Source organism: Rhipicephalus microplus, chromosome X (genome assembly GCF_043290135.1).
Source record: "Rhipicephalus microplus isolate Deutch F79 chromosome X, USDA_Rmic, whole genome shotgun sequence".
Taxonomy (NCBI): domain Eukaryota; kingdom Metazoa; phylum Arthropoda; class Arachnida; order Ixodida; family Ixodidae; genus Rhipicephalus; species Rhipicephalus microplus.
In genome coordinates, this window is record NC_134710.1 from 483,999,117 (window position 1) to 484,025,342 (window position 26,226).

A 26,226-nucleotide genomic window follows, 5' to 3' on the forward strand; every position below is an offset into this window, starting at 1 on the left:
GCATACCTAGACGAACAAAAGAAACAAGCACTGTCACAGTAGGCAGCTTCAAATAGAAAAGAGCTCAAGCAAGAGCTTGATAAGATTTCGGAAGGAAGTCAAAGCTTAAAAAAAAAAAAAAACTATCTAGTGCCTGCTGGAATCTGCAGACCATCTGTTGTAGGCCCGTGTACTCATATTTGGGTGCACGTTAAAGAACCCCAGGTGGTCAAAATTTCCGGAGCCCTCCATTACGGCGTCTCTCATATGTTGAATTCCAATGGCGGAGTCGGTGCAGCCTACCGACTTCGCGAGCGAGCACTCGACTCTGGCGTAAATTCCAATGGCGGAGTCGGTGCAGCTTACCGACTTCGCGAGCGAGCACTCGACTCTGGCGTAGAGCAAATCCTCCAAATCCGCCATCGGAACACAACCCGCCCTGCTGGAGCAAGGCGGAAGCTGCCGCGTTACCCAGGATACCTTGCACGTGGTCTTTTCCGCTGTCTGTTTCCCACATGATTTACCAGCATCGCCGCATCGTTTGTTTGCTTGTTCAGCGCTATTCACCTGTGTGGAATGGATATCACAGCAAGCGTTCAACAGCTATTGTCCATGACGTCTGCGGTCGCTATCGAGTAGCAGAAGCATTGCCGCACGCTTTGCCGAGGTAGCCGAGCCGTTTATGCCGTCCGCCATTATCAACACAACTCGCGCCGTGCCAGCCGCGCCCCCAAGCAGGCAAACATGTTAAAGGAAATGCGTCACGCTGAGTTCCGGTCCACTCTACCGATTTCGGTGGAGCAGTTTTTCCTGCTCCACGGAGGGACTCCCGCTCTGAATCCCCTTTGGCTCTCTCATTGGAACTTTCGACCCTCGCTCTCACTCTGTCATTGGAACACACTTGCTCTTAAAGGAGCAGAAAAACTTGCTCCGACTCCGCCATTGGAATTCAACAATAATCAAATGGTGGTTTTGGGATGTTAAACCCCAGAAATCAATCAATCAATCTGCAGACCGTCTTTCGGAAGAAGTTGAAGCGAAAAACGACCTTACCTACTTAATCGAGGCAAACAGCTTTCGTCGAACTGCTAAAGAAAAAGAGCTGGAGATAGCTTTTGTGGAAAAAGAAATCCACGCGAAAACTGCGATGCTTCCATAAGTCTTGTAAGCAAATAAAATTTTTCTGACACTCCTTGAATATTGCAGTTTTTTATCCTTGGAATCCTTGAAAACTCTTTATAAATTTTTAGATAAATATTCTGTATGAACCCTGCATAAATTGCACTCGTGTGCATGTCTGGTGACTGTCAGTTTGCATGGGGTTTTTATTTTTGTTAAGATGCACCAACTCGTCCAAGAAGTTCATCTAAACGACGGAACGGTCAGTCATTCAAGCACTGCAGAAGCAGATTTGTGAAAGTTTGATTGAACAAAAGAGCCCTTAGTGGTGCTGTGGGTTGAACTCTGTTAAGGTTCTGATAAAGAACTAAAGCTGTGATGAAAATGGCACTTTGCCTTTCACTTTGCCTTTCACATGGAAATTCTTCTATGGAATGGAGATTTTCAGTAAGCAGGGATTGTCTTGTGGATAACTCAAAAGAGGAGTTACTTGTAGCAAAAAGGTTGGTGTACACAGGAGTTGGTATTGGAGAAGGTGATGTTACAAACAAGGTCAGTGTGGTGTGAAGTGCAAACGTCTGATAGAAGACTTGGAGAAGAAAAAAAATTAATGGTAAGGGGACTTGCCGGATGTTGAAAGAAAGAAAAAAACTGGGGCTCTTGTGAAAGTTCTTGAATCACACGAACAAAAACTAAACAAACACACTCATACTGGCAAGTTTTTTCAGCGCATGAACATAGGAAAAAAGGACAGAGTAGACAGAAAGAGTGCTGTCCTATTTTCCTATGTTCGCACGCTGAAAAAATTTGCCAGTATGTCTTCACACCAACTAGCCCAAGCTTCCACTCTTGCAAAGAACACAGTCTGATTAGGGTGTCTGCTGCAGCAATAAATTGATTCTCTGAAACAGTAAAACCATTGCCTGTGTCAATAAACCAGTTTTTCTGCATTTAGATGCACATTGATTTATTTTATTATTGTAATGTGTTTTTTCAGCTAAAAGAATGTAATAAAGTGGCATGGTTTGTAGTTTACTGATTGCTCTTCTTTTTTTTTTCTATGTGTTTGTGGGGTTTCTGTGTGCAGTGTTTTCCAAGAAGGCTTAGTGGTCATAGAGCTTGCTTAGAATCATTCTGAAAAACCTGGAAAAGTCGGGGAATATGAGCAAAGCAGATTTGTAGACACTATGAGATAACTTCCAAAGCATTGTTTTCGTGCTGCCCGGCTGCAGTTTATGGCTAAGCTTATTTGTCCTTTCCTTCATGCCAACTTGGATGTGCTTCTGGCCTGTCAAGCCACCCGATGATCCTAATGATGCTTCTGGTGATATGCCTGACGAGTTCACCAAATACCAAGTCATGGACTGTATTCCTAATGTCCTTCACTACTCTCCTTCATCCCAACAGGTAATTTTTTTGCCCCCAAGGCAAATTTTTGCCATCGCTGTCAGGTTCTGTATTGTCCAAATCGATAACATTGCCCAATGCGTCTTATTGCTGTGCGCATTTATTGCTTTATTTTGATGTACTGTATTTTCTCGCATATAACCTGCACCAAAAATTGAAAAAAAAAAAAAAAAACGCCTAAAAAGTGGGGTGGGGGATATCTGCGAATAATCTGGAAGCAGAGGTCGGCTTCACGGAAATGCATGGCCTCCCATGCAGTCCGCATCCCCATCAGCATCGTCTGGCGCAAAGCCAATAAAAACCAACCCAGGCCATAGACAGATCCCCGCCATAGTGTGTTTATTCACTTTTTGCGTGCCTTGTTTGATTTGGTCAGCAGCCTAACAACAGCGATTTGGCAGCGTCTTTCTCCGAGTCAGGTGTGGCCAGTTTGCACCTTTTGTCAACTTTGTCTGATGAGGCACCATGAAAGGCTGCGGAAGGAGCACTACTCTTTGCTCTCCCATGTGGAAAATGATAATCAAATGCCTGTGTACCTCGAGATGCCTATAGACACCACTCTGCAGAAAAAGGGCACGAAATCTGTAAGCGTACTGACGGGCGGAAACACAAACTATGCTGCACAGTAATGTTGTGCATTTAGGTGGACGGTACCAAGCTGTGCCCGTACGTAATCTTCAAATGCAGAACGCCACCCAGCACTCCATTGCCACCAGGGATTGTTGTGTGAACCGAAGATAACGCATGAATGAATGGTGATCACATCTGTGACTGGCTTTGCACGATCTGGGAGAAGAGGCCGGTTGCCGTGTTGGCACAGGGGTGATGCTGGTGTTGGGCTCGTTTCGAAGCCACTGCATTGACGCAATGAAGGCGCACCTCGCTGACCACTCACCGACCTCGTGATTACACCCGGTGGCATGGCTTCCATGCTACAGCCACTGGTCGTGTGCCTCAATAAGCCGTTCAAGGTGCACGTGAAGCAGCTGTATGCCAAGTGAATAGCCGACAGCCGTTACGCTCTGACACCGACTAGGCGCGTACGGAGGCCAGACATTACGCTGCTGTGCCAGTGGATCGTGAATGCGTGAAGGGCTATCCCGGCCGACATGGTGCGCAATAGCTTCAAAAAGTGCGCCATCAGCAATTGCTTGGATGGTAACGAAGACGATATCATCTTCAAGAGCTACGACGAAACCTCAGATGACAGCAGCGACTGCGGCGAGTGATTGAAGGAACAGGAATCGGCGCCATCAACGTTGCGGTGATCGCTTCAAAATAAAGTTTATTTGTAAAAGAATTGTGATGTGTTGTGAAGTTGTGATTTCCCAAAACAATTTTTTTAAGCTAAGCATGCAGGTTCTACACGAGTATTTTTTTTTTTTTTTTCGGGGAGTTCAATGTTAGGCGTGCATGGGTTATATGCGGGAAAATACGTTATTCAAGATCCAGCCACAGAAATCAGTGGCAACACTCTGAGCAGACTGGGCTGCAATGTTTAAGAAGCTTTAAATCGTTCTGCTAAGAAGATTATGTGCACATTAGTGCAAGAGCTTACATGAGCACAAGCGATAACGCTGTAAGGTTTAACTGCTTTATAAAAGATGATCAGTTCACTCGACAACTGATGACTTGCGCATTGACCCCTTTCATTTTCTAGGCACAAGTTTGCCCAAATAGTAGACACCTGTCAAACAAAACCTGAAGGGGCCAGGAAATTGAGTTTCATTGAACAGGAGTTTCATTCATCAACAGATAAATAGGTGTGTAAAATTCAAGCACAAAACCAATCATATTAGAGGCAGTGTTCCACTTAAGCAGCAATTTCGTTTAAGAGAGTTTCGTTTATTCAGAGTCAACTATCAAGTGTTCCACATTTCCCAGTCTTGTTGCAGCCTTCTTCATTGTCACGACCACGTGACCAGTCTTCTCTTTGTGAAAAAAAACTTGTGAACACTGCAGATGGGCACAGCTCGAGCGAAGATTAAACACCACAGCCGGCTTCATTGGGTTACTAGGGGAGTGACTGCAAGCCTTGATCAAGATGACACGCTATCTTAACAGGCATATTAGACTGCTCCTACCATCGCAGACAACACGAGAGCCACTCCACTTCCTGGAGTCAAATGCATTTATATTGAAGTGGTCATTATATCTGCACATCTTTTTTTTATTATTAAGAGGTACTAACAACTTCTCCAGCCTTATTGCACTGTGAAGTGGTGCCCGCTGCGTGCTCACGAGTGAAATAAGGAAGTAACGACATGGGAGCGAGCGGCCACATTTCTGAGTGAGCCAAAAAACATTGGTGGGCTTCATACGGCATGCAAATTGTAAAACAAGCATTACTCTGCTTAAAATCCAGGCGTGCTGGACCATTTATGGTGGCGGGGCAGGCGGACGCGGTACTTTCTTTGTTCCATTGACTTTAGAAGGGAAAGGAGTTTCAGTGGAGATTCGCCTTTCTGTGTTAGCTAAGCAACGTCGTGTTACTCCAAGCAATGTAACCATGAATGAAAAAAATCGCAGCATATTCACCTCGTGAATAATGATGAGTGGGGCGAAGCGTCCGTTCGTTGATCCGTCTGTATATTCGTCCCACCGTGCATGCGCCTGTGAATCCAATCGCGTTCGAGAATGCAGACGGTCCTGCGGGTAACATCGACGAGACGCAAGCTAAGAAAGCCGAACGCAAGGGTTTTCTGCCCACCCGCCGCTCTGCTTCGTCTGTGCCCCACCAACGATCCGCCATGTACGGCGACTATCCAGAAGATTGAGAAAGGCAGTCGTTCTCCGCGTACCCAGGCACAGCCCATGCAGCAGCCAATCCTAGAGTAGTGTTACAGTGGCATCTGGAATATCCTCACTAAACTGCAGTTTGTATGTACTTCTATAAGACAGTGCTGTCATTATACTGTTCGGCAGATACTGCCTGCAAATATTTCTCGTCTCTTCTTCTCTCGGTTACGTGTGACACATGACAAGGTTAAACTAAGAGGAGCTTCGCCCCCAAAAAACTTCTCTATCTCTTAGGGGAATGCATAAAGGACAGTGGGAGTTTTTAGCACCGAGACATTGCTGTACATCGCAGCGTTTGCCTATCATGTCTGCTGATTATCAGAAAGATGTATTTAGAATGGTATTTTATTGATCCAGTATTCTCTATCGTGTTCTCAAAGAAAAAAAAATTGTTAAACAGGTTGTTTCAGAATGCTAAACTGCTCATTGTCTTTATATTTTTTTCATTATCGAGTGAAATAAGGAGTGCTTCTAAAATGGTTGGCTCCATGACATTTGCAATGTATTGAAATTTTTTTCATTGGAGCCCCATAGTAATAATGCATGTCTGTGAAATAGTGTTGAATGTGAATGTAACTTGCTTCTCTAATGTTCTCCAAGATGTGAAATTAGCTGCTTCACAGGGCTTGCAGATGCAAAATTTCCTACATAATAGAAAGTTTTGGTGCTCCAAAAGCTACAAAATGAAAATTTTGCTGCTCCGAAAATTGCTCGAAATGAGAAGTCCTCTGTAGCATCACTGTGTCATGGTGTACTGCTCCGGGATATCAATTCCAAACCAGCAACGTGTCCTTGCAAACGATTTTATTGAGAGGAGATCATCTTTGGTGGTTGCAATGTGGCAGCCAGGGCTTCTTCTTGCCCCCTGTATAATTCTAGTGTTACGGTTGTAGTATGGGTAGGAACACTCAAAACATTTTCACGTGTTTTTTCAGTTAGCACATTGAAGTATTGCTTGTCTTAGCTGCATTGAGGAGTTGGGTGTTGGCTGAACAATTTTTAATTAGGCACGATATTGTTTCTGCAAAATGAAGAGTAAGTGCCTTTGTCTGTTTTAACTGGTGAATGCTCTTATTGATTCAGCGCAGGGCAATGGTATTCAAGCAAGAACGAGACTGGTACTGAGTCCTGTGGGAGCCTAACATCATTTATTCACCACAGACTAGACTCATACGGTTTGCTGATCCTGGAGCGGCAGAAGACAGCCATACCGTACACATCAGATGCTTTCTCCAAATCATTGCCCCAGGATCTCAAAATGGGAAACAGGTATTGCTCACCAACACACTGCTGACATATTTCCTTCAAGGAGAATAGCTGCAGGATAATTTTGGTTCAAAAGTTGACACACACGTATGCAGGGAAAAAAAAATTGTGAAAGAAAGAAAAAAGTCGTGAGGAAATGCGAATGCATTTCTTGTGTCAAGAATACATGGCGTAGTAATTTTAATGGCGTAAATTAATGACGAGACGAGGATTTGTACTGTAACCATTCACACATTCATCAGCCAGCAAACAGTTGAGAGCAAGGCTGGCTTCACTCCATTTATATATCTATGTACGAGCGATCGAACGGGAGAGCGAAGCGCAGGGAGGAAAGAAAGCGAACGGTGAGAGAAGGAGCAACGAAGCACTGCACCTATCCTCACCTACACTCTCTGCACACACGCGGGAGCTCTGTTGAGCTACCGCAGTGCGAGTGCCCTCACACCACATTCTAGAGAACGCTCCTCTACACTCACTCTCTGCTACTCCTCCCGCACCTCCTGCTCCAGTTGCTAGCGCGCAGGTTAAGCGCGCGTGCCCGCAGCTGTTGCTATGGGAAAGGAAGTGAGAGTGCAGAGGTAAGACCTGCCGGCGTGCGGACGCTGACAGACGCCGGACATGCTCCAACTAAGAAATGCATTCGCATTTGAAAAGGGGGGGGGGGGGGGTACGTGACATTGCAGTACCGTGGTGTGGGCATACATGCATATGTAGAGTGAACTCGCAGAACAGCTGGGACACAGAAGCACCATCATGATGCGTGCGTGCGTAGGTGCCATTTGTTATTATTTATGGCGGGCCTGCTTGTCATTTGTGTTTCGAATCTTCTCAGGAGTCAGTTACCAACGACTAATACTTTGGGCTTTCCTCTGCAATTTGCTTTCTAGAGACAAATGGCTTGTGCATTCTGGTTAAAAGAATGCAGTCTGTTAACAATGGGGGCTACACCAAAAAGTTCATTCCAGCTAACTGTTGTTTGGCAGGCTGTTCCACTAATGAATGTATTATTATAATGGCAGGGGATTTGACAACAAAGCTATTGCTGACAAAAAATCTTTGATAACTAACAGTGCGATGTTTGGCTTATTTTCACTAAGTAGTAGAGTTGTACAAATAGCAATATTTTTTATGTGAAGCAAATTCAAATATTTAAGTGTGAGTGCAAATCAAATGGAATATTTTTTTAGCATTTCTAGAATATTTCTGGAATCTTTTCGAAATAGTTCATAGCAAAACTGCAGGAAAAGGAAAGAATATTTCTGGAATCTTTTCGAAATAGTTCATAGCAAAACTGCAGGAAAAGAAAAGTTGGAGATAATTCCTAAGCATATTCTTATGAGATATGCAGTCGATCCCGGATATATCGAACTAGAAGGGGATTGCGAAATAGTCTGATATATTGATCATTTGAAATGCAAAGTATGCGTGTATAAGGCCTAAACTAAAGCATCTCAGGCCTCGGAAATCATTAAAAAGGCTAACATAACGATTCGCTCAGAGTATAATGAAGATTAAAATGTGAACTGCAATTTATTCCACTTTATTTTGCATGAAAATAGTCCATTACTTTGTCTTGCTTCTTGTATGCCGTCAAGTTTCAGTCATCCCCAATATGACTGAAGCTCTTCAAGTGAGCCAATTCAGCTCTTTTGGCCACAAGAGTCTTGATTGACGCAAAACGTCCATGCAAGCTTTGTAGCGCAGCGAAAGGCTGGTTAGGGATGGTAGCAAAAGTGGTGATGTATCCATAATTGCATGGGTTACACTAACGTGGCAATGGCAGCCAGGATCTCAGCATCGGTGCAGTCAGAAACAGCTTCGTCATTTGCACTGATGAAGTCTCTCACTGTCTGAGATCATGCCCGGAAACGCTGATAAGTCGCAGAATTTACTGAGGGATTGTACACCGTTGTCAGTGGTCATGATGCACCCTAAGTCGCCACTTGCCCTGCAAGAAAAGTCTACGACGGTGTTTTACTTGACATCGCTGCAAGCTCTAGTCATGATTTTTATCGCTACGTGCTGCTCAACGTTCTGTTCAAATCCCAAATGAGGATTTATCAGGAGCGAGGCTTGAAGTACTCAAGTTCACAAGACGCAAAATGCAAATCCGCGTTGCCACCGTCGACATGTTGGGATTTCACTTGTCGCTTTGTAGCTAGCAGCCGCTGCTTTGATGCGAAAAGCTACAAAAAGCGTAGCCTCAGAGGCATACGTTGTAAAACCGAAAACACTGAACATACGTCGCGTGGTTGCACATCTCTTAGGCCATGCTTTTCAGGCTTGCATGCCATTGTGTGCTTACAAACAAGGAAGGGAATGCGAATATTGTAACAAAATCGCCAAGTCTTTTCGCATTCTCATTTTGGTGTCCTTGGCAATCGTTTTTTTTTTTTTTTAAACACTATGCCCGCATGTCAGGACCCAAAACACTTTACACATGAAAGGCAAAAGTGCTGTTTCCTCGGCCTCTTCTCCTTTTTCGCCGATAGTTATAGCACGAGAACAAAACGACGACACAGAGACAAGAAGGACACGAAGAACACAGTCTTCGGTAGAAGTCTTTCGACTTCTGCCGAAGCCCGACTGATGTGGCAGACAAGGTAGTGCTCTCTTCGAGTTAGGAGTGTCAAATCTGCCTCATGGACGTCAACATACATAGATTTTTGAAACTTTTGATGCTAAAAGTTTTGGGCGTCCAAGTTTTTAGATGCAAACCATCTCATGAGCAAGCTTGATGTGGTGGCATCTGTGCTCCATTCCGCATGGACATCCCCTCCCTCTCCCATGCTCTCCCCCTCTCTTTTCCTACGCTTCCCCTCGCCTCGCGATGCCCACGGCGTCTGCCTGCATCGCTTCTTGCCTACAAGTTTCTTGACTGAAAAAAATCACAGCATATCTTCAGAGTGAACGATGATGAGTGAGGCGAAGCATTCGTCCGCCTGTCTGTCTGTGGATATGCTGTGTTGGCTATGCCAGAAAGATGGACTGCCCTAGACCATACGGAGCTTTGTCACTAAACGATTGACTGCTCGCGCTGCATAAGCGTTCACTGGCTAACCCATATACAGTAGACTTTCAGTTAACGGAACCCGAAGGGACCGGGAAAATATGTTGCATTTAACAGGAGTTCCGTTTACTGAGAGGCGAATATGGGTGCAGAATACAAGCCCGAAACGAAGCATTGCAAAGGCAATAGTTCTGTTGAAGCAGTAGTTCTGTTTAACAAATTTTCATTTACTGAGAGTCAACTGTATACAGTACAGACCGCTTTGATTGTAAGGCACGGGAGTCCCGAATATCTGCACTATAAGCGGTACCGCACTATAACCAAAACAGCCTTTTTCAAAGGCCGCACTTGTGCAAAACGTGTTGAGCATGCAGGTTCGCGTGTCCAAGAATCGAAACATGCGATGCGTGCTTGCTAACATTTAAATTTCTGTATGGTAAAAGCATTTAACGTCCAAAGACACGCGTTGCTGATGAAATGAACGCGAAAGGGCGGGGGGGGGGGGGGGTCTAACAATTGAAAGCACCATCACGGAAATTCGCTGACTACCAGACCGCCTCGATTATGCGTGTTACACACAAACTATGTCGAATCACGTCCGGAATTTGACTCGTTGAAAGACTCCAGTCATTCAATTTCACGGGCCTGCACCCTATTTAAGACATCACAATTGAATCAGGAATTACTATTTGAGTGCTACACGTGCTGCCCTCATTTTCGTTTAACGATATGTATCCCTTCCCGTCACGTGCGGCCACCGCAAATAGTTTCGTTGACTCGGTACCAAACCACGACCGCTGCCGATTGAAGCGCAACCAACACCGATTAAGCCTAGCCTGCCGTTTGGTATGTTGTCGCAAAAAGCTTGTCCCAAACAGGAGTATTCGGCGTCAAAAATATCGCACTAACAGTGAACCAAGAACCGCGTGCGTGATACAAAGTTCGCGTTCGCAGCCGGGAGATCAGCAACGATGGTCGACAACTTGCCAAACTTACGTACGACAGCACACTGGAAACAAAAGTGAGAGCGCGCGTCAAAACCGTGAAAGGTTTTCAATTTATGGACGAGGAAGCAAACGCGATATTTGTTGCATGCGCGATAACGACGACTTCTACCCCGACAGAAAACTGTCCGACAGAAAACTGTTATGCGCATGTAGTTGATAAGGACGAGATTGCAAGTGCCACGTTGAGCGGCGCACGACTGAAGCCACGCTAGCGACGTAGTACGCTGTAGCCGCATGGGCATCGGTGCAAAGGCTTATCGGTCACCGAGGCAACTGTCCTCGTCCCTTACTCGGCGAGCCCGCGCAGCGTCCGGCGGTCTTTTTTTTTTTTTCATTTTATTTTCTTCTCTCCACCCTTCGTTTACTCCGTGTCCCCTCCTCTTCCATAACGTTCGCTCCTCAGCGGCGCACTCAGTGCTACTGGCTGCCGCGTTTGTCACGAACAATTTCCGGCAACCGCATTGTAACCGGTCGTTCATCTTGGGGGACTGTTCAATAAGTGGTATGTGTATACATGGGATTCTATGGGACGTTAAATGGAAGTAGAAAAATACGGCATTGTAAGCGGTTTTGCACTATAAGTGGTTACGTTATAAGTTGTCTACACTGTATATAGGCACCGGATCTTGACCTCCAAGGTAGTTCTAGTGAGAGATTTTTCCTGTACGTTATTGAACAATAAAAATTCTCACCATGCACATCAACTAAAAGTAGACTGCAGGTCTCTGTAACCAATCGAAATCTTTTGCCTCTCATTGCCCATTAGCAGCGATTGGCATGTTTCAGTAAGAAACACCTCCATCACTGCGTGCTTTGCGCCTCCCAAAGTTTCTTTTCTACACAATGCAGCGATGAGTGCCAGCGCCAATGCTGCTGCCAGATTAAGCATTAGTGCCCACTGCTTCGCATCTAAGCATGGTTTCCTTTAGTGGTAGATGGTGTAATTTTTATTTACTTGCTCGAATTTCAGGTTCAAAACAGCATTGAGCCCCAACCTCTGCCACATCTACAGTCTCCATGTTGAATACAGGGTTTTTCTTAGGCAATGCATTTGCTACTGTAGCAGAGCCTGAAATGTAGCTTTGCCACAATACGGGAATGTAAAAAAATGAAGCAATTCGGGAATGTAAGAAAATGAAGCAATTAAAACTCTGAAGGGACCACTTTTAATCAGACAGCCGTAATCGACTTTTAAAAGTTCGACCATACCGGATTTTGAAAGGCAGCTTTGCCGCAATACGAGAATGTAATAAAGTGAACCATACTGAAAAATTTGAAGAGGCCATTTACCATCAGACGTTGACTGCATTTGTCTCTGGGAAGTTTGAATGGTAAAAATTTCAATGCAAATCAAATCGAATAGTAAACACTATTTGAAAAATATTCAAAACTTTAATTATTCACTCACCTTTAGTAATCTGGTTTTACTCAGTATATTTAGGCTGCATTCATATGTGGTCTTTAAGTCTACTATTTGTACAGAAAGCATAAAACAGTTCCAAAGGTGCAATGGAAGGCAATTTATTTTGCCATGCATTTTCTGTTCATCGTTCTGTAAAGTTATGCTTTTCATATGTGCTAAGATAATTTGTAGGCTTACATATATATTTGAATTGGTATTACTGTATTCTAATTAGCTTCACTTTGAATTTAAAGTGCTGTAAATTTTCAGGCGAGTATATTATACTTCGCCACAACTTTTTGTGGAAGTGGAGCGAAAGCTATGTGGGCGGAGCTCTTGCAAGAAGTTCATTTTCAGGCGAGTATATTAGACTTCGCCACAACTTTTTGTGGAAGTGGAGCGAAAGCTATGGGGGCGGAGCTCTTGCAAGAAGTTTATTTTCAGGCGATTTCGGTTTTGCAAGCTCATCCAACACGTGCACTTCGACATGAACATTCAAGTTTTATGATGTCATTTGTGAAATGGTATTTTAAATAGGAGATCATTTATTGCTTTAATCAAAAGCTACGGCAAGCATTGATATACTTGTAGGTGCAGCCATGAAGGAAAATATTAGTGCAATCATGCCTGTGCTCTTCTGCAAGTTTCGTTGTAAAGAAAATCTGCCAGCTGTTCAAGCCCGCTTGCAAATCAAACGTCATAGTGTTATTTTTATTTGTTTTTTTTCTTTTTAACAATAAAATGTTATTTATGGCAAAGGAATGGAATGAGCAGCTGTGTTTGAACAGACAGTTTTTTTTAGGGGCGAAGCTCCTTAAGGCGTGGGTCTGTCCATGCTCGGCGTATGTATGTAGCCACCTCTAGTTTGTTATAGAATCCATTCGCTGTAGGTGCGCGCGCTCGAAGTTGCCCTGCCCGATGGATAAGGCCACCTCTAGTTTGTAATAGAATTCTTTCGCTGTTATCGCGCGCTTGGAGTTGCCTGATGAATAAGGCCGCAGAGCGGCGAGCTCGCAAGGCGGCGGTAGTGCGTGCTCGCAGACAGATTCCCGATCTGCGAGCCCGCGAGGCAGAAGCGCTCCGTGAAGCTGCGCGACGCCGCTGCCAAGATTCTGCCGTACGAGAGCGGGAGGCCAAAGCGTGTCGTCTGGCTGCGCGCCGTCGCCGCCAAGATCCCCAGCGTTCGAGAACGGGAGGCCCAAGTGTCACGGCAAGGGCGCGAGGACCCCGCCGTACGCGAAGCGGCACGGCTGCAGCGTGAAGAGGATTTCCAAAACGTCAGAGAACGGGAAGCTGCGAGAAAACGCGCGTATCGGCAGGCAGACCCCCATGCAGTGAGAGCTCGTGAGGCGTCTGCAAAACGCATCAGGCGAGCTCAGCCCCAAGGTGCCGACATGGGGTTTAAGCAAGACTTTCTAGACGTTACGTTCGGACACAGTTGCAGTGTGTGCGACAGATTGTGGTTCTCAAACAGTCTAGTCACAATATGTTCCATCAAGAACGACCAGGCTCGCACCAATGCCATCGCCGTGCTGCTGCGCGAGTATATATACACGCACAGTGTTTCTCACGTCTTTCTTGATGATGTAGTGGGCGAACTTTCACTGAAGAGTCACGGTTTTACCGATGATTTCCCCTCAGGAGCTTTGCCCGCTCATCATCATTCACCCCGTGCATATGCTGTGTTTTTTTTTTTTTTTAAGAAGGGCACTGCCAAGCAAGGACTGTTCGATTGGGTATTGAAATCAAAGGCAAGAGACTATTTTCTTAATTATGGTGTACACAGTCATCATCATTGTTCTTTTCTTTTGGAGACATCAGAATTTTCTGGAGACATTCACATTATTTTGTTACAGGACGCGAAGGCATCAACGGTTAGCAGGAATCTCTGCCACAACGGTCACGTGCGGGTGTTTCACATTTGTAAACCCAAGCGGGTGAAACGCACTTCTTACTTAGTCAAGAACGCTGTTTTCGCTCAGTCAACTGCTAATATGCATGAACGCGTCAGTTGCCCGGGTAATTACCAAGGTTTGCGCTGTTAATTTTCTCCTCGTAAATGACTGTTCAGTGAAAGGCGCCAAAAACTGCTCCCGCTGTGAACCCCGACGGGTGCGGTGTTACAGTACGCAATCTTTAGCATGATTGTGTCAGCAATAGTGGACAACTGAAATATCGACCACATATCCAATTCAGTTTATGAAAAGATTCATTGCATATACATATTTTTTGTTTTGAGCAGCTGGTTTTGCTAATGTATTGGCAGGTCGCTGGTGTCACTTTCAAAGTGGCTACCGTAATGAGAGAGCCACTTGAGCTAATGGTATCACTTGCACAAAACATTTTTTTTTCAGCGATTACATATGCGAGAACAAAATACTTCATGACGCACTGCTTTTTTTTTTTTGGCGATTACATATGCGGAGAACAAAATACTTCATGACGCACAGCTGTCTTCGTTTCTTTCTTCTTGATCAATACAGATCACTTGAATGTAAACATTCAACAAATGTCTGTCTGGTTAAGCATGAAAACTGGGAAATGATTTAAACTCTAACCGCAAGTTTTTCCCTTAAAAAGTTTTCCCAAAGTTTCATCTGAGGAAGGAACCAAGTCAGTTCCTAAATGTCGTGTTTTTTCAAAACGTTTTGGTTGGAGTTCAAATCATTTCCCAATACAGATGACGTAAGGAACATGCTACTTAATATATAAACATTAGCATTCGTCTATTCCATACAGAATCATACTTAAAAAGTGCGAATTTCAGAATAAGCACCGTGTGAATACCTGGCACCCCATATGAAATGTGCAACTCTGACATATTTTTGATGTTTTCGGTTTTAAAACGCACGTCTCGAAGGCTACGCTTTTTCTAGCTTTTCGCATCAAAGCAGCTGAAAGTAGCGGCTGTAAGCTACAAAGGCTCAAGTGACATCGATAGCGGGAACCAGCGCCTTGCGAGAAGTACGCAAGTCCAGAAGGCGCTAAAGACAACGTAGAGCGGGAACTCTACGTTGTCTTTAGCGCCTTCTGGACTTGCGTACTTCTCGTCTCGCCTCTCACACGTGATGAAAGCGTTTGCCCAAAAAAAAAAAAGTACTTCTCGCCTCGTTCCTGAAAAATTCTCATTCGGGAGCTGAACTGAATATTGACCCGTACACAGTGATGAAAATCATGACTGGTGCTTGGAGTGACATAAAGAAAGCACCGCCGTAAACTTTCCTTGAGAGCCAGGTGATGGCTTTGGGTGCGTCATGACCACTGGCATACGGTGCCTCGGGGAATTCTGCAACCTATCAGCGTTTCCGGGCACCATCTTTGATAGTGTGCAACTTATCGGTGCAAATGACGATGTAGCTGTTTCTGACTGCATCGAGGGTGACATCATGGCTGCCGTCTAGTGCCGCAGAAGTGTATTCGTGCGGTTATGAATGTGCCATCGCTGCCACCGCTAACCAACCTTTTGCTGTGCCACAGACCTTACATCGGTGATCTGCGTCAATCAATGCTGTTGAGGAGGACTTAGCTGAACTTGCTTATTTGAAAAGCTGAAACTTGACAGCGTGCAAGAAGCAAGACAAGTTTACGGACTATTTTCATGCGAAATAAAGTGCAATAACTTGTAGTTCACACCTTGTTCTTCATTATACTCTGAGCCAATCGTTATGTCAGCCCTTGAAACGATTATCGAGGCCTAAAATGCTTTAATTTAGGCCTTAAATATGCATATTTTGTATTTTGAATTCTTTGATGTATCGAACTTTTTCTTATCCCCTTCGTGTTTGATATATCCAGGATCGACTGTATTCAAAGTGTTTCCTACTTTCTTTCAACCTAATATAATGGCATTTGCACTGGCCTTGTTTCAGTTAAAAAAAATATTGTGCAGGTTAGTGGGGTCACGTGAAACATGCCCATTTTACTTTATAATATGATATATGCTATTTGAGTTCGATTTGAAGTTATTCAACCAAAATCGCTGTTTGCTTCAAACCTGAAATTCGCTATTTGCACAAGCCTCATAATTTCTGTGGTTACAACACTCACTATAAAGTTAATTAGTGAGTTAATAATTATGTTTTACACAGTTTCTATTGCTATTGTAAATTTTGCCCAGCAAAAGTTATCATTTGGTTTTATGTCCCTTTTTTTAATTCACAGACAATTATTGTTGATATACCTGGTTATATATTTCTAATGTTTTGTCAAGCGATTTTCATAATTTCTTTAGGTGCATCAATTTTGCTGCTTTGGTGACTGTTCACAGGAACCAGCCTGTAATTTTGAATGAACTTTGCCATCGAAATTAATTGAAAGAAATGAAAACCCTTGTTTCGTATTTGCAATTAAATGGAAGGTATCGTTATAAAAATGAACTATTTCAGAAGGGACCGATCTAGTTATAATTGCATTCTCAGTTCTACAGCAGACAATTTAAAGGACCCCTGACAAGCGAAAGTATTCTTTGCGACTTTTTTTACAGGGGTTTGCAGCTTTGAGTGTGGCAATGCGAAAATTGAATTGTATTGCTCTAACACATCATATAATTTATACTAGCATCGTTAATTCAGAACAATTTTGCATCATTTCGAAACGCCTGCCGAAATAAGATAAGAAACTAGTGCATGCCCCACAATGGGGCAGCACCTGAGACTACGTGCGCTCAAGCTTCAGTGACGCTGGACTCACTGTTTTGAAATATGGGACCCGTGTGGGGTGAAGAATGAAACGATGTAAATGCTTTGCGTGTCCCCCTTTAAAAAAAAAAGAACAAAAAACCATTCCTGGCGTAAGCAGCCAAAACAACCTTGAGAGTAGCCCAACAACAGAGCGAAAGAGGGACGAATAATAGTCTTTGCCAGCTGCCGGTCGGGGTATTGTGCGTGCCCCACAAATGTCCTCCGACACCAGCATTACTAGCTTACGTCATTGTGGGGCCCCGTGTCTATGTCAAACTACAAAAAAGGTCTATTAACTTGAACACTCGTACGAGCATGCACCCTTACTTTACAACCAAATTAAATATCTTATAGGCAGCCCTTGTCACTAATGATTGGTCAGAAGTCGTCCAACATACAGGACTGTCAAACGACACAAGCATCTGGAGTTTCCAAATTCGGTGTCAGGGGTCCTTTAAGCCTGTGCAGGGAGTTTACTTACGGCACATTTATTAACAGCAGCTCACTTAGATCACACCTGCAACTGCAGGATGCATTAGTTGCTGTAAGGTGCTTGGCTGTATATGTCTATTGTTTATTGTGTTGACAAGCGATTTCCAAAATTTCACGAGGTGCGTCCAGCGGCAGATCCAGAGGGGGGGTGGTAGGGGCGATCCTTTTCCCCCCACTCCAAAGTCTGTGTCAGCTCACTTCAGAGCTTGAGTCCACCTTTTATCAACAATTAAGACAAAATAGTGAGACCACTGAGAGCAGACACTAACAGCATTTACGTCATGAAGGGGTTCTTCTGCTAGTTAAAGCAAAGTCATCACCACACCCCTCTCTCCAGGGTTACTTCAGGTGACCCCCCTCCTCCCCCCCCCCCCCCTAAATTAAGTGACTGGATCTGCCCCTGGGTGTATCAGTTTAGCTGGCTTGATCACTGTTTACAGAATTAATTGCTAGAGATGAACACTTTTGTTTGGTTTCTGCAACTAAATGTAAGGTAGCGTTCTAAAGATGAATCATTTCAGAAGGGGCTGGTCTAGTTGGGATTGTGTTTTTAGTTCTACAGCTGACAAGTTAAGCCTTTGCATAAAATTTACTTGCGGCACATTTATTAACAGCAGTTCTCTTAGATTGCATCTACAATCATGGGGTGCAATAATGTGTGCTTGCACAGGTGATTTGGAATCGGTACCACCTGCTTGTTCCAGTTTTGTTCTTTTTTTAGAATGCATTTTTCAGATCTAGGATTTTATTGTATTGTGAAGCATTGTCATATGCAGTTCTTGTTTGTTTGTTTTTTGTATAACTAGTGCTAAGTGTACATTGCTGAATTGGGATATTTCTGTGAATGTTGCGTGACATGACACCGAGTAATTGTTGCAGTTGGGCTCTGTGCCATGTGCGCAAGTTTTAATTTTATTAGATGCAGTGACCAATTATCATAGAAACCACCTGTTCAGAATCTATGATTTTGCACTTAAGGTGGCAACTGCATTATCATGACCATTATGGTTTCCATTGTTGAAATGAATTGTTTTGTTGTGGTGTAAACGCGAAGTTTTTTTCAGAGCCAAGTTTTTTTTTTTTTTCTAGAAGCACAGTCAATTGCTCCTACAAGAATGCCAACTAGATGCCGAAAACAGTGTAATTGTGGTCATGAAGTTGGTTGAACTGTAGACTCGTCTTGTAGTCCTGGCAAAGTTATGTATTTCTTTGAGACACCGGGGTTTTAGCTGTTGCACTGGGTTAGGTTGGATGTTGTCGCATCAGGCATGAAGCGAACCAGATATCTGTTGGGGAAGCAGCTCCAGTAGTCCACTGAAATAGTGCAAGGGAGTCTATATCCCCTTCAAACAAGAGTTCATTGTCTGAAAATGCATCAAATTCGTGTGGCATGATGTCAAGATGCTCAATATGACATTTCAAGAAAAAAAATGAAGGAATGTGTTGTCTTATGGGAGTCAGTAATTAATGTTAATTGGTTTGTAACTAATGTTGAATTATTTCACAACAATCAGTCACCTTCAACTCTTCCATAAAAAGAACCAAACATTAGGCCCGTAATGTTCGCTTTTTGGTTGTATTTGTTTGAAGCAAAAAAAAATTATCTGACAATGGTCTTGTAATGTGGCACATTGAAGAATCGTCAAAGATGGTAGTGTTTTCAGCTAAGTGACCCTCTGTAGCAATGCACTGCACAATAAAGTTAAATGACAACTAGTTGTGTACCCAGGAAACCTGCAAGTATAGGCACACCGAATTTCGAGCCATTCGAAGAAGCACACGGTTCATGATGCACAGATGAAGTTTTCTCTAATGCTACAAAATGAAGGTCAGAGTTTCGTTTGTTGGATTTATCACTGTAAACCAACGCCAGTGCATTGGCGTTACATAGTAGATTTTTTTTTTAATTTTCGTCATGTTAAGGAGAAGCTAGCATGACAGTAACACTGGCTAGCTGTAGTGGGAACTTCAATGCAAGGTTTGACGGAAAAGGTGCACATGAAACGCTGGAGAACACCTTGTCTAGCTTCTTCATCATCATCATCATCAGCCTGGCTACGCCCACTACAGGGCAAAGGCCTTTCCCATGATCCGTCAATCAACCCGGCCCTGTGCTTTCCGTTGCCACGTTATACCTGTGAACTTTTTAGTCTTATCGGCCCACCTAACTTTCTGTCTCCCTATCGTGTGTATGCCTTCTCTGGGAATTCAGTCAGTTACCCTTAATGACCGGCAGTTATCCCCTGCCAACATGCTACGTGCCCAGCCCATGTCTATTTCTTATTGACTTGAACTACGATATCTTTAACCCCGGTTTGTTTCCTGACCTACTCTGCTCTCTTCTTTCCATCGCTCGCTGCGTTGTCCTCCATTTAAACTGAACCCTCTTTGTTAGCCTCCAGGTTTCTGCTCCGTAGGTAAGTACTGGCAAGATGCAGCTGTTACAAACCGTCTTGTTGAGGGATAGTGGCAGATTACCATTCATGATTTGAGAATGCTTGCCGAATGTGATCCACTCCATCCTTACTATTCTAGTTATTTCACTCTCATGGTTCGGCTCCGTGTTATGGGAGCGGCGGTCGCGAGCCTGCCGATTACAGAAAAGAGAAGGACAATGAGCGCGAGTGTGCTCGTGGCACAAGCCGGCTGGAAGCGGACAGTTGCGGCCTGGGTTCTAGTCAATAAACAAGGTCCCTGGTCTGGCTTCATGTCATCCCTGCGTGGTTCTGAGTCGAGCGGCCTCGAAGCCCCCTACATTTGGCTCCCACCGGGAAGAACCCTGCCCCTGGGCCATGGGTATCGAGGTACCTGGCAGTCCGCGACCGTGGCCCAGACGCCGCCGCTGACTGTGCCCACATTTCCGGTCAAGACACGAGGGAATCGGTCCTAGACTTCATTGACAATCTTTTCGTGTACTTGACCGTTAGCGGCTTCTCAGAGTTTGGCGTGTTCCAACGGGTCCTCCCACTTGCTCTGTGTGGTACCGCAGATGGATGGCGGCGTTTACTACCTACCTTCCAGTTCTGTAACCAGTTCATCGCGGCATTCCGGGAAGAGTCTCTGCCGGTCGCCTACGCCTACCGTATCCGACTTCAGCTTGACGCCCGATCGCAACATCCAGAGGAGGGTCTGCGCGGTTATGTTCAGGCCATGCAGGAGCTCTTCTATCGAGCAGACCCCACGACTCCTGAGACCATTGAGGTCTCCCACGTTATGCGGTGATGCCACCCTCGTTTCCAGCGACACCTGCTGGGCTGCTCCTTCCCTTCTTTCGAAGAGCTAGCCTGCTGTCCTCGGAAAGTTGAAGAGGCCGTCTTTCTGGAGCAGCTCTACGTGTCACAACCTGCCGATGAGCTGTGACGTGTCAATGAAGCGTCTCAGTACTTCTGTTCTTATATCTACATCCTGCTATCTGCGCAGGCCATGGAGGGTGTGGCAAGCTCGTCCGATAGAATGGCACCGCGACACAAGCTACGAGGTGGCAGCGCATCGTCTGCCAACGAGGGTGCCACTACCCAGAACGACGTTAAAAAGTCTCGGGACAACTGAGGTGGCTCGACAAGGCCCAGCAAGAACCACAGTGGGGATGACAAGCACCTGAACAGTGTGGCTGAGGGGGAGAACTCCATGCTTGCTGAGACTGAGAGAGACGCCAAGGGAAGTGCAGGCGGCACACATGACGCGGTGGGCTCGTTTGCCATGGAGGCACCTCAGGACGAACATGAAAATGGCGAGGACGCATGCGCTATCGTGGTCTCGGAGAACGTGAACGCAGTGCAGTCTGCAGCGACTGTAGCAGAGCTCTTCGTGAATGGTACCAATGACCTCCGAGGCGGCAAGAACGACATCGGTGAGGACCGGACAAGCAAGCAGGATGTCGGCGCCGTCAGCGTAGTGGCAGACGCTATGTTTAGAAATGTCGCGCGACGCGACGACGTTTCAGATTCAGAAGGATTAGTCAATGGCACAAGCGGGGATATTCAGAAGGCAAAGAAGAAAAAGAGGGCAAGAAAGAAAAAGAATAGGAAAAGTCATCAATACGTGCGGCACATTGATGGTTAGGCGGCAGACGAGTACCGCAACAGCGTTGCCAAGGAGGAGGACTCCATGGCTGCCGAGACCCAAAAAGAAACTGAAGAGAAGTTGAACGGCGCTTCGGACGTGAAAGAGGTGGGCTATAAGGCGTTTCTGAAGGTGCGGAGAACGCGAACAGTGAGGAGCTCATGGAGGTGGAGGAGGAGATCGCTGAGAAAGAGGCCGAAGAGTCTTAAGAAGGCGAAGAAGAGGCCGCCGAAGAGTCTCAGCATTGCGATGAGGAGGTTGGTGAGCACTACGGTGAAACTATCGACAAGTTGCAGGACCTGAAAGAGGCTGTAGAGTTTCAGGATCACGAGGAGGAGGTCGCTGGTGCAGACACTGAAGAAGACTGCGTGGAGGGAAAAGCCGCTAAATACTGGAAAGCAGCTGCCGACGGTGAAGTCAAGTATTACAAGGAGCGCGACTGAACGCCGCCAGACGTCCAGTGGGACGAGGACGTGAAATGCCTAGTTGCGATGATGCAGAGGTCGTTCATGACATGGAGAATGCTGATGGCATGTGCCAGGAGTGTGCTGAAGGTAGTAGAGATGAGCAACACGTCCCGGGCAACCCAGCAGTGCATGACGAGACGGTGTGTGATACGTAGGACTACAGCGTGGAAGACGGTGCTCAGGCTGATGGCACTGATAACGAATTCAACGCGGCGACCACAGAAAATGGTATCTGCAGAACGTCAGCGTTCATTCACAGGGACGAGCTCGAGAGGCACTTCAAGGGTAACAAGCAAGCATTAAGTGAAGGTCGAAGAATTTGTCAGGCAAAGAAAGCTAAAGCCAGACAGGAATGGTGCTGGAGCCAAAGGTTTAAAGGACGATGACAAGTGTGTACACTCTGGCTCTTCCACCTCGTGCACCAAGCAGCAGGCCAGCCGTAAAGGCGGAGGGACCTGCAAGGACAGCACGAGAGGCTGGCAGCTTTTGAGGTCTCGCATGGAGTTGTGGACTGACTGCGCCGGCATGTCCAGGGCTAGCAGCTACCGCATCACGTCCCTCTCTTCACTTTCGCCAAATGGGAAGGGGCAGCATGGGGGCGGCGGCCGCAAGCTTGCCGATTACAGAAAAGAGAGGAGGGCAACTATCGCGGGTGTGCTCGTGGCACGTGGCAGCGGCTGGCAGCGGGCAGTTGTGGCCCGAGTTCCAGTCTATAAAGAAGGTCCCTGGTCTGGCTCCGTGTCTTTCCTGCGGGGTTCTGGGCCAAGCAGCCTCTAAGCCCCATACAGCATTTACTACCTGTGCTGAGTAGACATATTCTTTCACAACTACCAGCGTCTCTCCACCTATCGCAAAGTGCTGTTTTCTGCCAAGACTGTTGCATATTACTTTTTGCATATTTATTTTTAGACCTATTTTTCTGCTTTCTGTGTCCAGTTCTGTAATCATGAGCTGGAATTCGTCCCCTGAGTTACTTATCAAGGCAATGCCATGGCGAATTGCAGGTTACTAAGGTACTCTCTGTTAACTCTTAATTCTTAGCTCTTCCCAATCTAGTGTCCTGAAAACCTCCTATAAAGATGCGGTGAATAGCATTAGAGATGTTGTGTCTTCCTGCTTGACACCCTTCTTTATTGGATTCCATCACTTTTTTTATGGAGAACTATGGTGGCTGTGGATTCACTGTAGGGTTCTTCGATGCTCTGATTCCATAGTGCCTGCATTACTGTTGATGTCTCGACTGAATCAAACGACTTCTCCTATTCTATGAAGGCTAGTGCCTGGTTGTATTCTGCGCATTTCTCTATTACCTGATTGATAGCATGAATATGGTCTACTGTGGAGTAGCCTGTACGAAATCCTGCTTGGTCTTTTGGTTGAATTGGTCTTTTGGATAAATTAACTGTAATATCGCCTTAATTTTATTAGCTAGTATTTTTGTAGTTTATAGAGAATGGACAGTAAGTTGATCGGCCTGTAATTTTTCAAGTCCTTGGCATTTCCTTTCTTATGTATTAAAATGATGTTGGTGTTCTTTCTTCCGAAATTCTCGTACTCTTGCCGTCAAAAGACATTTCGTATATAATGTGGCCAGTTTTTTAAACACAATTTCTCCACCATCTGTCAGGAGGTTCGTTGTTACCTTATCCTCACCAGTGGCTTTGCCTCTTTGCATTGCTTCTAGAGCTCTCCTTACTTCCCCTGTCGTTACTGGTACGATGTTGAATTCCTCTGGACTAATACTGTTTCTCACGATATCATTCTGGTTGTTTTTGAGGGTGCGTACAGGTTCTTGAAAACCTTGAAAACCCTTGAATTTAAAAAATGCATTTAAAGGCCCTTCAAAGTCCTGAAATTCTATTCCATCCTTGAAAATGCTTGAATTTTCTAAGCACTTCCAATCAACATTGCAGGCTCCTTGATGTGGTATATCGGCATGTCTGCCAAGTCTCCGAATTTCGACCAGTGCTTACGTTTGTACACTTGTCAGGCAAATCTCCGGAAAATTGAAATTTCTGTGTGTGATCTGGCCGCATTGACAAAAGTTCAGGCCAATCCGAGCCAGGTTTTTTGCAAACTGATCGCAATTTATTGTAAACGACTTTAGGAGGCGTTCATCTAAACAACCATTGGGCCAAAATTCGTATGTTCAGAGTTTTTTTTGTCATCATGGCAGGTCATATAAACTTTAGTGCCAAAACCGTGAAACGAAGGTGGGGAGCAGCGTGTTCAAAGCTTTTGAAGGACGCGCGCGGCCAGTGCACGCACTCTCAGAACTGCAGTTGTCATCTGCCACAACCGCTGTGGACGAAACCGCGGTCGCTCTTGGCACGATCATGTGTGGGGACTATCTAACTGACAGAACTCTAAAATTGCTTGTGCGCTCTATGCTCGCTGTGGACGAAACCACAGTCACTCTTGACACGATTGTATGTGGATACTATGTAACTGACAGAACTCCAATAGTACACGTGCGTTTTATGCTTGGCCAGTTAAAATGATGATGCTTTCCACAAACGCTGTGGTCAAAATCGCGGCAGATGCAATCATAGATAGCAAAAGAACGATATGGTTTTAAAGGCACGTGCGCAGCCAGCACATGTGCATGTTTTCTACAATTACCGCGTGCGAAACCGCGGTTGCAGCAATACGAATACTAGCAGAGGGCACACGGATAATGCAGTAGTAGAGGCGATAAATATGTAAAAAAAACGCTAAAGGGGTTTTGGCATTCCTGTACAATTAATCTAGTAGTGCTGTTCCTGTCCATTGGGGTACTTTCGCTATACTTTGGCATAAAGTTTTCAGTTGGGCCTAAGCTAAGTTTCAACCCGTGCTTTCCTGGCAGCTGGATGCGCCGTCCCATCTGTTTGCGCCCCGGGAAGACATACACACGTTTTTTGAGAAAAATAGATTTTGCTAGTTATTTGGATAACGCGAAATTTTGAGAGGTACGAGTATATTTCCCCCCCCCCCCCTCTGAAACTCGCACTTTTTAAGCGGTATTCATACGAAGCAGAAATCCACGAGGGATAAAGGCAGAGCCTAGTGACATCAACAAGCGTGAAATTTTTCTAAATGTCCCTCACTCACACGAACGAGGCGAACGGTGGGGGAGATCAATGTGGCCAGAGCCTCCACCATATAATGGAGCGGGAGCACTGAAGAATTTTTTTTACCCCCAGCCATAGATATCCGCAAGATTTCGTCTTGAAGGGGGGGGGAGGTCAAAGCCGCGTTGTATCCTGTCTGGTGAACAAAGTGCTTGTATGGTTTGAGGGAAGTGCCCCTTTCGCACCCTCCCTACCACTTTGCTGCTTTTAGAAACTCTCTTGTTTATATGTTTTTTATGGAATGCAGACGTGGCTTAGTGTTGGGTTTGACTTGCTACCACAAGCTTTTCTGTTTTGCAAAGACGAACTCATCCAAAGTGGCATTCCTGGCAACGTCGTTGACAACGACTTTTTTTTTTCTCGGCTACAACATTGCTCAGAGCCTCTCTGACTTATACTACTGTTGAGTTGGTAGATAGGAATTTCAATGAAATATCTTTAAATGTAGGTTGGCTTTCGTGAACGAAGGAATTATGCTTTATAACATTTCTCTCATAAGAACAACCGAGAACAGAAGTGATGTAGCCTAATAATATTTGACAATTATCTGTACAACCATTATAATTTTGAAACACAAGGTAATAAAAGACCACTTTTGTCTTCACTATGCAAATTCAGCCTAAAAACCGGCTGCATCAGTGCAGCCGCTAAAGTAAAATGTGAAGTATGTCATGTTTCCGAAAAATAAAAAGCAGCGCTCAGGTTCTACAACTGCCTATTTTTTAAACATCTAATCTTGAATAAAGAGGTCAGTTAAAAAAAGACTATCATCTTTCAAATGTCCACATAAAGTAAGACATCTTCATCAGGCTGAACAAGCAGCGCAGTAGTCGCAGCAGCAAAAACAACAACAACAAAAGTGGGTGATGCCACAATTCTTCTGAGAATAAGCACATTAAAACAAAACTAAATATCACTCCATAGAGAGGGTAGTGTGTCATTTCCCACACACCATTCTTTTTAAGTTAGTTTTACTATAGTCAACGAAAGAGATGTCCTACAAGCAAGGATATTCTTCCACGAGAGAAAAGAAAAAAAAAAAGTTGCTTTATCATTCACCCTCGAGAACCTAGAAGACCAACAACAACTCGTCGCCAGGTCCAAGAGGGCTGTAGAAGCCAGAGGGTTCCTGGGCTAAGGAGCCCTCCCACCTCAGGGTGACACCGGGCATTGCTCGGGGCACTGTTTCAAAATAAACGTTTACTTTTCTCTCTCTCTTCATCATTCATTTGTGCCATCACGGTGCCCGCAATTCTGGAACGTAATTTGGAAAGGCCGTCACCGCTCCGTTTTGCAGAAGAGAGGGCTACAATGAGGCCAGAGACCTACTCAAAATTTCTCTACATCTCCCGCAGCGCAGGTATCGTTTGTAATAATACTGATTGTTGGCCTAGTTGGTATTTACTTAATGGCATGATTTGGCC

General features: G+C 45.0%; 1 protein-coding gene across 6 annotated transcripts in view; it reads left to right on the forward strand.

The window, feature by feature from the left end:
* Window positions 1-26,226, forward strand: part of LOC119160786 (uncharacterized) — a 156,232-nt gene that overhangs the window by 71,917 nt on the left and 58,089 nt on the right. For 3 of the 6 annotated variants that reach the window (XM_075880886.1, XM_075880884.1, XM_075880885.1), the window contains exons 5-7: window positions 2,395-2,505; window positions 4,166-4,268; window positions 6,388-6,573. In XM_075880886.1, coding sequence (XP_075737001.1) covers window positions 2,395-2,505; window positions 4,166-4,210 — 156 coding nt within the window. In that variant the 3' untranslated portion in view covers window positions 4,211-4,268; window positions 6,388-6,573. Of the gene's footprint in view, window positions 1-2,394; window positions 2,506-4,165; window positions 4,269-6,387; window positions 26,163-26,226 lie in introns of all 6 variants that reach the window. The other 3 variants (XM_037413020.2, XM_075880887.1, XM_037413022.2) reach the window with 3 other exon arrangements.